The sequence below is a fragment of the Astyanax mexicanus genome, chromosome 5 (assembly GCF_023375975.1).
Source record: "Astyanax mexicanus isolate ESR-SI-001 chromosome 5, AstMex3_surface, whole genome shotgun sequence".
Taxonomy (NCBI): Eukaryota; Metazoa; Chordata; class Actinopteri; order Characiformes; family Acestrorhamphidae; genus Astyanax; species Astyanax mexicanus.
The window spans coordinates 39,375,141-39,394,337 of record NC_064412.1 but is presented as its reverse complement, the minus strand read 5'-3'; the positions used below and the strand labels follow the sequence as shown (position 1 = coordinate 39,394,337).

The following is a 19,197-nucleotide window of genomic DNA, read 5'->3' as shown; positions in this document are numbered from 1 at the left end:
AGGCACTTTTTTAAAGGTGAAAACCTAAAAGTATAATTGTGTGTCTGACTAACATCTACTATTGCATCAACAGTTCACAATTTTGCTGTTCTTGATTATTAGAATGCATCTTGAGCAGTGAAAGATAACATCAGGCAAGAACAAGAATACTTAAAATACACAAAAAAAAACATAATGATACGACCTGGGTGCCTTGTTTAAGGTGGCTACATCAGCCATGTATGCTGATCCTGGGAATCTGCTGGTCACGCACCCGTTCATACAACCTTACTGGTAAACATCTCCTAAAATTTTAATTCCATTACAGTTGTCTTTCTGCTTTGATCTAGTAGGTGTGGAATGGAAATAACTAAGTGCATTATGTGACTGAAAACAAAGTGAAATGGGATTGGGCCTAAGACAAAGCTTTTTTTGTAGCTGCATAGTAAACATGCACAAACTTTGACACATAAATGTTCAATCACATAAACACATACTGATAGTTTTATATTGTTTAGTACTCATTTCACGTCCCTCAAAATACACCAATTCACTTTGAAATGTTTTAATTACACATTATTGCAGTTACTTACTTCCAAGTTTAGTTCCACTTTAAATACTGCTGCTATATTTACAAAACCACACTAACACTGGCTTATTTAACTTTATCGATACACTTTAAACAGTGAAATAGTTACAGGTGCTTGGATGAAACTGCTGTACCATTTTTGAGTAAGCTGAGATAACAAACAGCTATGTTGGATTTGTTTGCTTCTATTCCAGCTTAAGTGCTACAGCTGTTATGGAACACTACGCACCTTATTCACTCTGCGCCCATGTTGAAATGAAGGCTCCTAAACCAGAAATCCCCAAAGCAGCGAGAGATCCAGCAAAACATCCACCAGTTTAAATGGCAGCACCTGTGTGGACAACTAACCTCCCAACCCCTCCCTGAATGAACAAGTGCATGATTCCCCGAGCTGTTTTACTAAATTGCTACAGCAACTGGATTGAGTGTTATGTGCAGGATGTGGAAGGTAGCTGGATAATTGCCTTTGTTTGCTGTATTGAAAATTCACATGTTAGCTAGCTTGCTAACTAGATAGTTAGCAAGACTTAGTGACTAGTGTAGTTCGTCTAGCTACAGTCCTTCGTACAGGCTTCACTGAACCATCTTTACAGGCAAATAACGTGGGCAGAGCTTCCTTCTTCAACTTTCTCATTCCAACCAGTGTCTTAAAGAAACACTTTTTTTAATAAAGTGGTTTAAACTTACTTTTGTGTCTAGATTAATATGTAATATCAAATGAGACATAAAATTAATGTTAACACGACTGTTAAATGCCAAATACAGTCCAGCTAAGCATACAAGCGTACACTCTTGTAAGACCAGGATCCCCACGGTAGCATAATAGCTATCTAGGCTAGCTGAGCAGGCTACTCTAAAAAGCTATTGCTTGACTAACTATGAAATGTTTGACCTATGTAAGATTTCTTCCTTTTTGAAGAAGTACATTTGGGATTGCAGAAGTAAGGCATCATTGCAAGTATCCAGCTGTCCAATGCTACTTTCGTCCCCCACAGCCTCGTTTTGGTAGACAATGGTGACGTAGGTGAATAAAGTATACAGTGTTCGTGTTTGTCTGCTGCTTCTTAGATTTTTCTGTTTCACTTTAAATGCAGTAAAATTAAACAGCTGTTTATTATTAAACCAATAAAGAAGGGAGAACAGTAGTGTACAGTCTGCCAAGACACGATGGCCCTTCATGAGAATTTTGCTAAGGCCCCAGGGAAGTCCAAACCTCTGGAAGTACCTGTTACAATTTAGACTCTGGAATTCTGGGAGATGTAGTTTTATTTTTTGTTTATTTTATTTGGATCCCCATTAGCTCCTATAATGATAGCTGCTATTCTTCTTGGGGTCCATCATAAAACACACAAATTTTACATACACACAAAAATAAAAATAAAACATACTAACATAAGTACATTACAAATGTACACAAAAGAAAATAAATACACATAGGTAAGTAAGAAAAAAACAAGAAGTAGAATTAGTGATATTTAGTTACGTGTGTGTAAACAGTGACATATACAGCTACATTAGAAATACATTCACAGGGGAAAATAGGCCCCGTTTAAACTGTAACAGACTGAGCTCATTTTGAACGTGTTGTACTTGTGGTAAATATATTTATAAGCAGTTTTTGGTCTAAAGTCAGATCTGTATCAGTCCTGAATCTCCACATTCTTGTTCCAGCAGCAGCTACGTGAGCTGCAGGTCTGAGAAACACAAAAGCGCTGAATGTGGGTGAGATCATGAGGCTCAGCTCCTCCTCCCATAACCGCCTGAACCAGTCTGACTGCGGGCTGTAGAGGGGGGAGGAGGAGGTGTGGGTAGAGTCAAGTTTTAACCAGGGTTTAGTATTGAAACACTGTTAACAGAGCTGAGCTCGGACTCCTGGTGAATACAGGCTGATCTGGGGGTGAATACTGAGCGTGGACTGAGGATTTGAGGATCTGAGGATGAGGGTCTGGGTTCCTGTGATTCTCCTGCTGTTCGGGGTGAGCGCGAGCTCGGCGCAAACTGCCGCACCTGGACAAAGTAAGATTTTATAACATCACCTTTTTATTCGTCAAAAAAAAACATCACAGCATATTATTGCCTCGTGTCCGTTTGTACGTGTTTACAGCCACAACAATGCTAACAGCCAGAGAGCTAAGCGAAGCTGTGGAACAGGTTATATCTGTGGTAGTTAGAGTTAGTTGTTGTTCCCGTCAGAAATTTCCTCCTTCCTCCTCCTCCTTCTTCTTTTTATTATTAAAGTTAGCTCATATAAATTCAAATAAAACTAATTAAAATGTTTAATATGTTTAAATAAAAAGTTAAGTACATGTATCTGACAAAAAGAAACCAATTTTAGGCTACAATACCATAACTTTGAAAAATATATATTTTTTTACTTGTAAAAGTCTCACTACAAAGACATAACAGATATTTCTGCTGTAATTTTGACTAATAAAATGTCCAAAAACTAGATAATAGATCTAAAAATAGTTTTAAAAAAATCTGCATTAATGAAAAATACTTGTAATGTCGTGTTAACATATGAAAGCAATTGTACCCTTTTTAAAGTAAGCAAATTTTAATTTATAATATAGGGAAATGGGGAAATATATACTTTTTTCTTCACCTACTGCAGTCCACACTGTGTGTGTGCAGTCTCAGGTATTGAAGTATTGTTTATTGCATGACTGGCAAAAATACTGGTCACTGTTGTATATGCGGAGAAACATACAAATAAACACAATAAACAATATCACTAGTATCAAATATTATTGAAGTGTCCATTTATTGTACGATAAGTTGATAATGTATTTATCACGACAGGCCTACATATGACTAATCCAAATTAAATTCAGAATGTGTGTTCCTAGCAATTTGACTCATTACCATGTGTTTAAATCTAAAACATTTTATAGTTGATATTTCTGGGTTTAATTTGCTAGTAGCCAAAACTGTTCTATAAATGTGGAGCACAGATATGACAACAATATCTAGGGTTTTTTTTATAAGCATAACTTATGCTGATTTATAGGCTGTAGAATCTGTCGAATTAAATACATGAATCATAGAGAAACTAGTTAATGAAACATTAATGACTAGCTATTTTAGCCTACAATGCCACCAGCCAAATCTCAATTTCCCAGAAAAATCACAAAACATTCAAGTTCTCTGCAGTACAGTTTTTCCTCAGTAGAAATTGTAATATATGGCTAAGTTTAGTACCCTAGTAAAAAAAATCCAGCTCAAGACCAGCTGGTCATCCAGAGGAAACATAGATGGATCAGCTGGAGCTAGAGTTTTAGCAGGGTAATAATAATATCAGATTCTCTTTTATTTATATTTAATTGTTTTACTTGTACTAGTAAACGTGTGATCATAGAAAAGAGAGAGTGTGGTTAAATATCATGTAAATTGATGGTATCAATTGGCACATGACACAATCAACATTACAATAAATATATCTCATATTGGTCATTGATGGCTTAAAATGTTTTCATAACGTGTAATATATCTGATATTATTAATTCTAAAAAATATATAGTTTATTGTACTAGTAACAATTGTTTTACAGACATTAAATTTGTTATGATTTGTATTGCTGGTGGCTTAAACTGCTTAAATGTATGATTTTTTTTGCTAAGAATATCATGGGTTTATTTCCTAGGAATTCACTAAAATAAGAATTATGGGGCAATGCCAATTTATAGTATTTTTATATACACAGGTAATTTATAAAATATAGAAATTGGTATTAAATTAATGTGAATTAGCATTATAGAAAAATATTGTTGTGGGAATATTTAGCATAGGTGTCCAGTGTTTTCCAGGCTGCCTTATTTTTGTAAAGCAATATAGATCATGTTTATGCATCCCTAATAAAATATCTGCAAATCCAGGCAGATATAGCCCTATACAATAATTTTATATCAATATTTATCGCAACACAAATGTTGCAATAATGGTGATACGATTTTTAAACATTATTGCTATGTTTATAACTCTCAGAACCTGCCTGAGGCAGGACTTACCCTTTCTAATCAGCACAGACCCATCAATCTGTTATCTGCTGTCAGCAAGTAATCCATCTTGGAAAACATTTAACTTTGTCAATCTAGTGGTTAGCATTGTGACTAATCCGTAAATGTAGGCTTCATAATAAGAGTCATGAGTGTTCAGGCCAGATCATATTAAAAAAAAAAACATTCTAACAAACAATAAAGGACATCCAGGGTTTTTTATTTATTGTATTTGGGCTCTCTTTGGACTTAACTAAATAAACTGAATCCTGTAAGTATTTACATTTCAAGTTAAGACTTTAGAAGCCTAAGGTACAATAAAGGTGCTGCCGTCAGTTTCCTGCATTCAAGGCAAGAGGAAATTACAGAACACTACAGGCTTTCTTAACCTGGCAGTGTCAGCATGATGACATGCCTTTATGCCTAAATTATATTTATGTTCATATCAATAATCTATTTATAATTTTAAAAATGTATTGCGACATTTGGTCATATCGTCCAGCCCTACATTTCTTATTATTGTACATATCTCACTGTTGGTGCATAAAATCTTTCAAATATCAGCATCACCACACAATTTCTATATCAGTTCTTCCTTGGTTTCTAATTGTGCTCTGGCACTAAGCATCCGTGTACTGGATTATGCTGTCCTTGCTGTTACTACCATGGGGATTTATGTCCCACATGTCATGGATGTGACTATGACAACCTCAGGACCAGTAGTGGTGCAGGTTATTGCAGAACAGACACTCAAGCTGTGCCTGTTAAAAAGCCAATATATACAAATTTTAACTAACCATTTCTTTTTGCTTCTTCCCTTTTCTTCAGCATGTGAGAACAAAAACAGCACAAACTGTGAGGATTGTTTGCAAAACACTTCGGTAAGTAAAGACAATAAAATAGTTTGATGCATTTTGTTAAAGCACTGGACCAAATGAACAAAATTTGGTCCGACCTAAAGAGGTTTAGACTTTCTGACCAGTTACAGGAAGTTGACAGTGTGAAATAAGGCTGTGCCTTATTTATTGTACGCAATAATATCGTGAATAATATTATATACCGAAATATCATCCACCCCTAATTATCACATCAGGGTACTACATTTTTTTAAGAAAGTGGAATTCACACTGTTCTCATTTCCTATGGTATATCTACTAGAGACATTCTGGACCATTGACTTCTGTTAGAAATCTGATAAAATTCTTGTATTTTTTATATATCTCAGTTAGGGGTATGACATATAATATTGTATAAAATAATAGAAATAAAATTGTATTTTGTTGTCGTAGTGTATTCCTGAGTTTTTATTTTGTTTTTATTTTGATGTTTTGTCATATCGCCAAGTGTATCGTAAAATATCATGGTATTATTTTAGGGCCATATCGCTCACCCCTAGTGTGAAATGATATTGTAATTAGATCGGTATGGGCTGATAATTGCTTTTATAGAATTGGCATGTTTCCACACTAAAACAATTGGCCAACACTGACCGCAAATCTTTAAATTCCTTGAATTAAGCTCATTTTAAGTTAGCTTTGTTAGTTTTAAATTTATTAAGATATAACCAGGGTATCTAGTCTCTCTGTAAGTTATTGTTGTGTATTGTGTTGTGTTCTAGAGTTGCATGGTTTGAACTTTTAGACCAATTGCAGGAAGTTGAGGCAGGCTATCATTGCCCATTACACAAACAGAAGAAGAAAAGGAAGGAGTGTTGTGCTGAAATCCTACTCCCTTCATGTGCAGGCATGTCACAGTCTTACAATGCTGTTAATGACACATGAACCAAAGCAGCCTGTTTAATTCTAAAAGAGATGTCGGAAGATGGCCACATTAAGATGAATGATGTCTGTTTTAGTACAAATACACTGTGTGATTTAACTGCGTACATTATTAGAGTCCAGTGATGATTCAGACCTTTCTTGTGATTTGTCTCTGGTGATATTTACAGGTATAACTCACACACTGTACACTGACCTATCACCTTCTTTCTCCTTGTGCATTCATTTGAAATGTAGAGAGAGGATGTGATGGGTCAGTGCACAGCAAATGATTTAGAGAAGTGAAATGAGGAAAAAGAGAAGCGGTTTAGGAATGTGTTGCTGTTTACAGGTGTTTGGGGTGTGTGTGTGTGCGTCTGTGTGTATCAGTTATTCACTGTGCCTCCAGCTGTACCCGTGGAACAGGTTTGCAGTGTGTTTCCTCTCCCTCGCTGTCCTTTTCCTGCAGTTTGATACTGTGTGTCCTAGATTTTATCCATCTGCTGCCCATAAATTTCACTGGCCTCAGTGCTGTAATTCTTGTTTCATTATCAAGTGTAAAACTGATGCAGAGTGACGTTCTCAAGTTTGGAAGGATTATTTAAATATTTAGGATTAATATTAAACCTAATTGGGTAGCTTAGAAGCTGCAACAACAAAGAAATACTAGTTATTTAACAAGACAAAAAAATTAACCTAAGGCTTTTGGAAATTAGGTCATATTTTACTTGTTGAGCTAATTACAGTAGGAGATTTGTTGACCAGGGGTGTGCACAGTAAAGGTTTAAGTGGTATTTGTGAATGTAGTAACTCTGCAGTGTAGTGATTGACGAAGGTTTGCCAAAGTAATCTTTTACACATGTGGTTCTATTAGCTATTGCTGAATGACGTATCTTGAGGCAGTTCTGTCTGAGCCATCAAAGATCACAGGTGTTTAGTTTAGGCTTGTGCCCTTACCCTCTACATACTGAAATATCTCCTAAATGCATTAGTGATCCTTTCAGATCATCAAACAAATATAAGTATTAGTCAAAGACAACACACATAAAAACAAAATGCAGTTTTTAAATGAAGGAAATGCCTTCATTAAACCTAACTGTGGTTTATCACACCTGAGTTCAATTTCTCTAGACACACCCAGGTCTGAATACTGCCGCACCTGTTCTCAATCTCTTAAATAGGACCTGACTGATAAAGCAAAATAGACCAAATAATACTCAAAAGCTAGACATCATGCCAGTATCCAAAGAAATTCAAAAACATGATCTATCATTCTGGAAAAGGTTATAAAACCATTCCTAAAGTTTTGGGACTACAGCGAACCACAGTGAGAGCCATTATCCACAAAGGGCAAAAATGTGGAATAGTGGTGAATCTTCCCAGGAGTGGCCGGCCAACCAAAATTACCCCAAGAGCACAGCGACGACTCATCTAAGAGGTCTCAAAAGACCCCACAACAACATCCAAAGAACATTTTTGCCAGAAAGCATCTTGATGATCCACAAGACATTTGGGAAAATACTCTGTGGACTGACGAGACAAAAGTTAAACTTTTTGGAAGACTTATTGCAAGTTATTGCAAACGATTGATTGCAGTTGATGCTGCTAAGGGTTGGCCCAACCATCTAATAGGTTTAGGGGGCAAACGTCTTTTCATACAGGGTTTGATTTTTTTTCTCCCCTAATAATAAACCTCTTAATTAAAAAATGATCTGAAAACATTTAAGAGTGAAAAAAGAAATCATGAAGGGGTAAACACTTTTTTACACCACCGTATGTCTTCTATTTATTGAACATTGAACTGTTGATATTCTTAAGAGACCATTCCCACTGTTCATCAATAATCTCTACACCAAGCCTTTCCATCCATGCCTGCATTTATTATGTTATTTAGCAACTAATCTGGGGTGCATAACTCATAGTTAATCAAAGAGTGTTTCCTAAACCCTTAAGTAATTAAAGTACTACATAAACTAGCTTGACAATTAGCTAGTAATCTGACCCACTCATTTTTTAAGTGGATTCTGCTTGCAGTTCATCATACACTTTTTTATACACTTACCTAATTGTCAGCTCACAAATTACTTGTCTGTAGCTTGTAGTGTATTTGGGCCATCCACACGGTAAAGCCGATGGTGTGAATGCTGCTTTAAATGCAGATATGTTACTTGCTAAGATTGCCCCCTGAATTGTAAGGGTTGATTCATACGGTCAGTGCATTATCCCTGGCCCATTCCACCCCTTGTTTATACCATAGACTGTATATAAGTATGGACAGCATGACAGGGGTTGAAAAGTGAAGCCACTACATCTCTTACGCGCTCTGGTAGCTGGCTCCAGTACAACTTTTAACCCCGCCTATTTTCATTCAGCTGAATGAGAGTAGCAGAATCTTTAATCTAAAATTACACATCCAGGATTTTTTTTGGAAGTTGGGTTCTGTACATTCTGCAAGCCCCCCTCCTGTGTTAATAACCCCCCTGTGTTTTTCTTTACAGTTAATACGTTTTATAAGAGTTATTCTGTGATGTTTAAAGAGGTGTGGCAATGTGGTGATTGACAGCTGAGGGCAAGTTGATTGACAGGTCGCCTGAGAGCGTGAACGTGCACTGCCACTGTGGCTCAGTCGTGGAGATCACAGTCAGATCTTTCTGACATTCGGATTTTACTGTTAAAAATAGCATTTCTGGGGTAAAGCAATGGCTTTTCAGCAGTTAACAGTTATAACAGACCCTCAGGGAAACGTTCTCGGCAGGTTTTACGGTAAATGGATAATTTCCATCAATTCATTAGTATTCAACCTAGTGTTAGGTACTTAACGCTAACTAACTAGTTAACTAGGTTAGCCAACTTGGGTTTAGTTTAACCTAGTTAAGTAACTCCCACCTCTGCCGCATCAGTTCTGGCAAGCGCACACAAAATGGCAGCTTCCATTTCAGCCATATTTTGGCTTTAAAAAGCCATAATTAGAGTGAATGGGGACATCCTGTCCATACTTATATAGAGTCTATGGTTTATACTGTTTAATAAAAAAAAAAAATCAAGGTAAATGTGAGAAACACTGTACTTATTTTTTATTTGCACTTTAATTGCTGGCCCAATGTTTTCTGATTTGGGGATGTACATTAGATCAGAAACCGGAGTCAGGCATTGATACGTCTTTTAATCTTGAATGTACTAAGATGTGGTCTTGTTCTTTTGCAGTGTTTGTGGTGTATAAAGACGCAGTCATGTATCACATACCCCGTCCGATCTATCCTGCCCCCCCAGTCTCTCTGCCCACTGAACGATGCTCGCTGGGGGCTCTGCTCAAGTAAGATAAAAACTCTGACTCTCGCTCTCTCTCGCTCTCTCTGTCATTGTTTCTTGTTTAGGAGCTGATTTCATACCTTTAGCTTCTTTTTCTCTGGCGTTTTTGTACCCAGCCAACATTCTCATGTAGGGTTAACATGAGTGGACTATGTGAGCGTGAGCTCTAAGAGGGTTTGTACATGTGTTGTTACTAGGAGCCAAATGGGCTTTATAAATGGGTCCCATCATAACTGCCCACCCAAATCTCACAGAGGTCCCATGTAGGCCCTGTATGTAGTGTACAACCCAGATTATTTTATGCAGGCTTATGTTTACCCCCTCCTGCTCCCATTACTGACATGTAAAACCAACATGAAAACCACTAACCCATACAGGCCCCACATAGGGAATGCAGTCTGAAGTAGCTACTGCTGTGAACACTGCTCATAAAGCAGCTGGCTGTAATAACCCAACATTCCTACAGGCTATTTAACCTAACTAGCTTTCTAACACAACACTAAAGGTTTTTAAGGGTTAAAGAGCTCTAACTAACTTATGTCCACCACCTTCCAGAGAAGAGAAGCTTCGTCTGTGGTTGAAGGAGCTCCATTTAAAACACCCATTTAAACATCTATGCTGGATCTGGTAAAACAGATGCTGTGAGATTATGGGAAAAGGTGTTATCTTAGAGCGAATCTATTAGCGAGTCTACAAGCATGTGAGAAAGAGGGTGTGTAGTGAGTAAACCTCACAAGCACCCAATGCATCTGCCTTACCAAAGCTTCAGAACCGTCTCTCTGCTCGCTGAACGATGCATGCTGGGGGTCTGCTCTCTCTCTCTCTCTCTCTCTCTCTCATTGTTTCTTAGTTAAGAGCTGATTGTGTTTAGCTGTTTTTGCTCTGGCTTGTTTGCACCCAGCCAACATTCTCATGTAGAAGTAAAATGAGTGGAACATGGACTAGCTGGGTTTTAGGTGGGCATGAGCTCTGAGTGGGTTTGTATATGTGTTGTTACTAGAACCCAAATGGGATTTATAAATGGGCAACTTCCTAACAGCCCACCTTAATCTCGCAGGGGTCCCACTAGACCACGTGTGTAGTGTACAACCCAGATGGGGCTTATGTTTAACTTCCCTGCATTACTGACATGTAAAACTAACATGGAAACCATTGACAAACCTTTCTGGTTCCCAGGTGGGCTATCCATACAGACCCCATATAGGCATGTTATCTGGGTATGTGTTTTGTGTATATCTGTATATCATAGAACCTTTGTGCCAAATAATAATCAAATCTAATAATTATAATTAAATCCCAGAATTCCCAGTCATTTCATATAAGATGGGTTGTGGTTGTATTGTATTAAAAGTGAATGCAGTCTGAAGTAGCTACTGTTGTAAACACTGCTCATAAAATAGCTAGCTGTTTTAATCCAACATTCCAACAGACTGTTTAACCATATTTAAAGTTATTTGTAGCATAAATAACTAGCTTTCTAACTCAATGCAAAACGTTTTGAGTGTTGAGGAGCTCTATCTATCTTACAGCTCTGGAAAAAAACACTTAGAAACCACTTCAGTTTCTGAACCAGTTTCTTTGATTTTGCTGTTTAAAGGTGTATAGTTGAGTAAAATTAACATTGTTGTTTTATTCTATTCTAGAGAAGAGGAGCTGCGTCTGTGGATGAATGAGCTAAATTTAAAACATTCATCAAAAAATAATACTCTGTATTAAGGCTCTGTTAAAACAGATGTGTTGGGTAATGTCAGATTGTTGGAGAAGACGTTAGCTAAGAGCTAATCTATGAGCAGGGGAATAAGGGTAAAACCTCAAGCATCTGACACATCTGCCTTACCAAAGCTTCAAAACCAAGCTATTTCTGTAAGAATAGTAAAAGCAGACACATAAACATTTCAGTGGATGTTTTAGGTTTAGCATATTCAACCACAGATGCAGCTCCTTTTCTTTGGATGGTGGTGGAGAAAAGTTATATGGCGCTTCACAACATTCACATCTTTTTATGTTGTGTTTAAAACACTGCTGTTTGAGCTAAATTCTCACCTTCTCCCAATTACTGTGACATAGGACTAGGATATAAATTTAATTATTGCTCTAATGAGATTTTCAAAATTAGATTATTCAGTGTTTTTTACATATAGAAGCTGGGTTTTTTTAACAGTTTTCCTTACCTGGAAATTATATTTCCTAAAAAAAGTTTGTAAGGTTTTTTTAAGGGAGCTGCCTGCTATTCTTTAAAACAGCTAAATTAAACATTTGTTTTCATATTATTTTCATGAAGTTTTATTGTGCTAAATGTTTTTTTTTTTTACCACCCCTGAGCACACAGTACCAGTCAAACGTTTAGACACACCTCTTCTCTTTTCATGTTTCCATTTTTTTATGTTTTTTTATACATTGTAAATTTTAAATTGAAGACATTGAATCTATACAGAAACACATGTAGGATTATTTTGTAAACAAAAAATGTTAAACCAGAATATGTTTTATACTATAGATAGTACCACAATTAATTTACTATTGATATTGATTATTGACTTAATTTGCACACTTGGTATTTTAATCTCAGTGTCTTGTGAGTGATAGATAGTGATAGTTCTAGGTAGAGTCACCTAGAACAGTTTTCTCAGCGTCTTAAATGAGTTTCTGGAGGTGCTGAACAATATTTGCTGCTTTTCCTTCACCCTGTGAAACTCCAGCTCATCCCAAATCACCTCAAATCGACTCAGTTGATCAGGTTTAGATCAGGGGATTGTGGAGGGCAAACACTGTTTTTTGTTTTTTATTAATCTACAAAGTAAAAAAAAAAAAAAAAAAAAAACATAGAGAAAAACAAAATGAGAAGGTGTGTCCAAACATTTGACTGTTACTATAAATGTAACAGGAACATTAGTTTGCATAGTTCATATCTAAAACTGGTGCTATTTGTTACTATTTTGGTACATCTGAAGAAAACTGTTAGGTAACAACTACAAAAATCTTAATTGTAATCGATAATTGTTCATATTGATTTTTGAGGGGTTTTTTTTACAATATTTCCTAGCACTACTGTGACAGTCTCTAATAAATGAATGATAAATATTGTCTGATTATTGATGGTTATCCCTGTAATTGTAATCTGTGTTTGGATCTGCTGTTGCTGCACTGAAGTTGTTAACCAAATTTTTAAAAAGGTGGTGTATAGTGTGATATGAGTGTATGTTCAAGTTATTTAAATTTTATATTTGTATTTTTTTTCAACTCCAGTGAACTTCCAGATTTTGATCATTACGGTGTCAGTGGTGGCGGGGGCGCTCATCATCGCCTTCTTCTTCTGCCTGTTCTGCTGCTGCAAGTGTGAAAACTGCGGGTAAGTGCAGCCAAGGCCAGCAACGGCACATACAGCAGCAATTCCAAATACAGAAGGCTGTTTTGGCCTGTATCGAGCAGTGCAGACCTATAGCCTAACAAACTCTGACTGCTCTATTTACATGTAATTTGATTCAGGAAGTGGTGCGCTCAGCTTGTTCCAGTTTAAAAGGAATAGGCCAACTGAATATCAGCTGATTTTAGGAGCATGTGGGAGGGCTTTTTTTGTGTCAGCAGTGAATTGTGGATGACAAAATTAATCAAAATAAGAAAATATGTAGTGAAACCTGCAGTCATTAACATGTCTAAAAAATATTGATGCTGACAGATGAAAACCTTGTATTTATTATTATTATTTTTTTTTTTTACTTAATTTGAATCTGGTAGTTGTTCTTTCAATGTTTGTAAAATTTCATGATGAGCAATGATGACCAATAGATGCTATTTTTAATAAATTGTTTAGTATTAGTACCTTATATCACTTAGAGGCACATCAATATATCATGAAAAAAACACTAATTAATTACAAACTACTACATAAAAAGTGTACATTTGTTCATAAGTTGAAATCTGAAATCTTGCTTGAATGAGATGGAGTAAAGTAGAGCTAAGTAGAGTGAGGTAAAGTGAAGCAGAGTGAGGTACAGTGAGGTAGAGTAACGTAGAGTGTGGCAAAGCAAGGTAGAGCTAGATAAAGAGCTAGGTGCAGTGAGGTACAGTAAGGTAATGTAAGGTAGTGGAAGGTAGGATGAGGATGATCGAAAATTATTGTGTGCTTTTTACATTGCCTTTATAATATTAATGACTTGTACGAGATTTTCGGAGGATTGTGAATTTTAAGCTTATATTCTCACTAGGGCTGCAACGATTAGTCAATATAATCGACAATGTCGATAATTTAAATTTGTCAACTACAAATATAATTATCGACTAATCGTTAATTTGTAATAGTTCCACATTACATAAAAGTTTTGGAGACAGGACCGCAATAGGAGATTGGAGAACTTAATCTGTCTCCAAAAGTGCCCAAACTCAACAAATTACATATTTAGTCACTAAATATCAAACATCCAGACATGCCTTTTAAATCTCATGTTCAGGTGTTTCTATCGTTTTTAGAGATGGAGGACATAAAGCAGAATAATCGTTGACTAATCTACTAATTGAGAAAATTATCATCAGATTAGTCGACTACCAAAAAAATTATTAGCCCTAATTCTCACACACATTTACATAATGCACAACCACTTTCATGTTTTATTCTTTAGAAATCTGTGACTGTTGACTTCTAGTGTTGATTAGCTAAATTAGCAGTGCTAATCTAAAGAAGCCAGACTAGAGCACCAAATGTGTTTTGGCTAATCACAGTTGGGGTTAATGGAAAATTGATTTATTTTAAATAAGTCAACAAAACTGTTGAAAACATTGTTTCTAATTTCCCTTTACCTGCTGTGTGTTCTAACCCCGTTAGAAGCTCCAGCTCTGAGAGCAAGATGCAGCGGCAAGCAGACAAGAGGAGCACCAAACAGGAAAAGCGGTACATTTACCAAACCGACTGGATTATTTTTTTTTTACTGTGTTTAAAGGCCATTTGGTAAAATGTTTGTACACTCCTGTAAAGCCCATGAATCAATTGACCATGGACAAATTAGCATTTTTCATTTACATTTCAATATACAACACTTTACAGTCATTAATGGTTATTTTACCTATGAAAGGTAATTCACAGATAATTCCAATGTTCTTACGCATAATAATGTCCAAGTTACACCCACACACTCACGCATACACACACACACACTGCCTTTATATATCAGCCTCTGCATATCTTCAGAACAAAGGGAAAAAAAGTGCTGCTGTAAAGTTGGTCGTCACTAAAAATGTTCCAGTACAAACCGGTTTGGCAGCCATGCTGGACTGAGATAATCTACAGACTTGTCTGTCTGTATATGTGTGTGTGTGTGTGTGTCTGTGTATCTGTCTGCATGGATTTACAATAAGAATATATTTGCTCTTTTACAGGAAAGCTGAGATGAGAGTGCGACATGATGAAATTCGGCAGAAATATGGTAAGCAGTGTCATAAGTGATGCCCCCTCACACACTGATGCTTCACTGTATGAACATGTACAGATTATCATTAAAAGAACCTTCCTCCACCCTCTATAGAAAACCACGTTCATTTCATTTAATCAGATAAAATGAAAATTGAGGTCTAACAGAAGTCTGCTAAAGAGACTGACATTCAGTAAACTGCTACTTTAACAGACTACTTTAGGTGAACCATGTTTTCATCAAATGTTAATTTTTGCTAAAATGGTTCATCCTGTCTTACAATGACAAGGTGAAAATTGCAGCAAAAATAAACATTTGACGAAAACATGGTTGACCTAAAGTTACAAACATGTTGTTTTGTTCATGGCACCCTTTTTAGTTTCAAAGATCAATTTGGATTTCCTAAAATTGTGTTAAATACCTTGACATTTTAACATGACAGCTTGAACATCTTCAGCTTTACCCCAGTTCAATATGGAGAGTGTATGAATAATATTAAGTGAAATTAATGTTATTAATTGCTGATTAATAAATCTGATATCAAAAGTTAATTTCTTAAAGGGCCAGAGTTTTCCCAAGATGACAGGGTGGGCATGGAATTCTTAGCTTAATATTTTTATAAAAAAAGGGAAATAGCTAAATGAATAATTGAAATAAATATTGTGTTAATTAACGCCTTAGAATAATTATTTAACGTAACGTGGCACGTAACTGTGGACATGACGTAGGTGGCCTTTAAACAAAAGAAGCTAAATTAGAGCTCCAATTGTCACCCCTGTGGAAGGCTAGTAAGCATATTACAACAGATATAGTGATGGTTATGTTTGTCAGTTTTGCTGGAGTGCCTCTTTAAACAGAAAAGCGCATGTTTGTAATGTAATTATTTTTAAATTAACAGTCCACATTTCCTCAGCCTTCAGGTCCACTCACATCCATTATGTACTTTTTCCCAGGGCAGTGCTAAAGTAAACATGCACTCAGAATGTGATATGGCAACAATATTTCTCTTTCTTTCTCTCTCTCTCTCTCTCTCTCTCTCTCTTTCTCTCAGGTCTCAGTAAGGCCAGCCCTTATGCCAGGTTTGAGAATGCTGCCTGAGAGGAGCTCCTGAGTGAACCTTCAAAACCTTTGCAAACTGCCTTTAATGACTTTTACTTTGATGCTGCTGTCTGATAATGTCTGATTTTATTAGCTGAGTCATTATCAAAATACTGTGCCTTTTTGGCCCTGAAGACAAAAAAAAACATTACTTAAGATTTTTCATTCTTTCGACAATTTTTAATCAGTTTAATTTCTAAACGTATGACTTCAGATTACACAGAAATGTTTTCACAGGATGTCTTCTAGTTTAATCAGTTTTTATTTTCATTTTTTAATATTATAATTAATGTAATATTTTACCCGTGACAGGGTAAACAACAGCTTTTCCTCAGCGAAATATGAAGACAATATAAGATATATAATGTAAATAGCTGAATATTTTTATGAAAATAACAAAATGAATAATTTAATTTGTTTTTATTTCACTGTGCCACAAAAGGCACCTTATACTGATAGTGACCCATTGCCCCAAACTATAGGCCACATCATACTAATAGTTTTCTGTACACTGATTTTTATGAGCTCAGAATCTTTAAAGGGTTTAGTGGAAATGTTTAGTTGGGACTTTCTTAATTTAGGACAGGGGTGTCCATTCTTATCTGCAAAGAGCCAGTCTGGCTTTAGGTTTTCATTTTCAGCCAAGGTGAAGCTCTTGTTTTCACTAGTTTGCAGACAGACCAGTTGATGAAACCAGTGTGCTGCTGGTTGTTTATAGTAAAACAATGGATTGGACACCTTGATTAAGATTTCTCTGATTTATTGCTATTTATGTTAATCAACAGCAATACGTTCCTATGTATTGTAGGTTTGACTGAGAATATGGAAAATAAAAATAAAATCTTTTTTTCTGTGAATAGCTGTGTTCCTTTTTTATGATTTCATTGTTTGATCGTTATTTTAGAACTGAGTTTGTTTGCCTTCAGAGAAAGAACAAAATTAACTACAGATAAAATCCAGCTAAGGACCAGCAAGAAGATGAAGGCGGTTGAAAAGATGGCCAGTCTGGGGAAAAACACACAGTATACTGTACGAAAACTGGTAAAGCTTGTTAACACCAACTTAGCTCTTAACCACCTTAACACAACTGACAAAGCTGGTCATACTGGTTGACTAATCTGTTATACTGGTAAACCATCTGAGTCATGCTGGTCAACCAGCATTATTATGCTGCTAATTCTAATTGACTAGTGTAGTTTTGGTGATCATCCAGCTTGATTAAGCTGCTTGACATGACTGTTTGTCAAGCCTGTTTTTCATGCTGGTCCTGGAGATCAGCCAGTAAACATATAGGTTGACTAACCTGCCAAGTTGGGAGACCACATAAATTCCCTGAAGTCCAGAGCTAAACTGGTTAATGTTTGTTATGCTTTTCAAGGGCATTAAGCAGTTGTTGACCTGTCTATCAGAATGTAAAAAAATATATATGAGAGCTTTTCAAGAAGATTAATTCAGCTGAAATGAATGAAGTGGTTTAAAAATCAGAACTTTTTCAAGATTATGATGGTAAAGTTGGGAATAAGTATTTTTAATAATATAAAACTGTGTAGCAAGTGTATAAATTAATGTACATATGTTTTAAATTATTACATTTATTAAATTATTATACATTCAATATAGGACAATATAATAAAGTCAAATGTCAAGAAATGATTAAAACAAAAACTAAAATGAATGCAAATACATAATTACAGTATACAGCATATAGTGTCTAGAAAAGGTATGTGAACCCTTTGGAATTTCATGGTTCAATTGGTAGCATAAATTTGTCACAAAATGTTATTTGATTCAGAATAATGGTATTAAAAATATGATATACCTAAAATAATTATTATATAATATATAATAATATATATATAAAATTAGAGTCAAGCATTAGCACTTGGACTAATGCTAGTTTAAAGGTGTGGACTAGAGCTACTTTGATAAAATCCATTTAAACTTTTTGATTTTGCTCTGCACAAGAAGGATACCTATATCTGAGCAATGCTGTGCCAAAAAAGAGCTTTCAGAGAATCAAATATTAAAAAATGTTGATTTACATAATGTAAAAAAACATAAAGGAATTACTAAAAGCACATTGAAGCTCTACCTTGGTACTGGAAAATATTTTATTGACAGATAACACTAAAATTAAACTGCTTTGCTGCACTAAATCTGATATAAAATGTCACTGCACATCACCATAAAAACATCCTTCCAACTTCCAAAGTAAGGTGGAGGGAATATCAAGATCTGGATGAATTCCCGAGTGTATCAAACAATTTTACAGGAGTAGAAGTTGGGTAATGCAACAGGACAGTGACCCAAAACCCCAGAGCAAGTTCACAACAGAATGGTTTAAGAAAAACAAAATCCACCTTTAGGATGGGCCAAGTCAGATCTCAGATGCTATGGATTGAATTATGTGATATTTTAGGCACAACATATTTTTCAATGCTAATTTAGATGAAGATCAGATCATATTTTAAGACAAATGTATAAGCAGATTTGTGAACCAAAGGGTTCACATACATTTTTTCCACTTTATGTTTATAATTTAATATGTCATTTGTTTATATCATTTCAATTTTTAAGAATTAGGCAACGAGTATAACTGTTGTATTATGGTATTTTTCATAAAATTGTATTAATATTAATATAAAGGCAGCAGACACTGTTTTGCAAGTTTATAAAATCATTTTACAGATTTTAAATAATTCAAATAAAATATCCGAACTTATTTAAATTTGAATTTTAAGAATTGTCAAATGTCAAGGCATGGTTGAGAAAATAACAAAAATACATGCAAATACATTATTACAGTATATAGCTTATGCTTATCAATTCATTCAGCACTTGTTAACATAATTTTTATTTACTTATTTATTTAAAAAAAACGTTTTTATTGTATTTATTGTATTGTATTTTACAGAAAATAGTTATTAAGGTAGATATATAAACAGATAATAATAACAAATATATAAAATCATTTTACTGCTCTGACATAAGGCATGGTTTGAAAATCTGGGATCAATAAATTATCATTTATTCATTATTATTATTATTATTATTATTATTATTATTAT

General features: G+C 35.3%; 1 protein-coding gene across 1 annotated transcript; it reads left to right on the top strand.

Moving 5' to 3' along the window:
• The first annotated feature begins 2,348 nt into the window (after positions 1-2,348).
• On the top strand, positions 2,349-16,986 carry pttg1ipa (PTTG1 interacting protein a). The gene is made up of 7 exons (XM_049479276.1): positions 2,349-2,584; positions 5,392-5,444; positions 9,525-9,633; positions 12,876-12,978; positions 14,449-14,514; positions 15,000-15,046; positions 16,083-16,986. Exons 1-7 carry the CDS (start codon positions 2,506-2,508, stop codon positions 16,127-16,129), a joined length of 504 nt encoding a protein of 167 aa, XP_049335233.1. The 5' UTR covers positions 2,349-2,505; the 3' UTR covers positions 16,130-16,986.
• Positions 16,987-19,197: the final 2,211 nt, after the last annotated feature.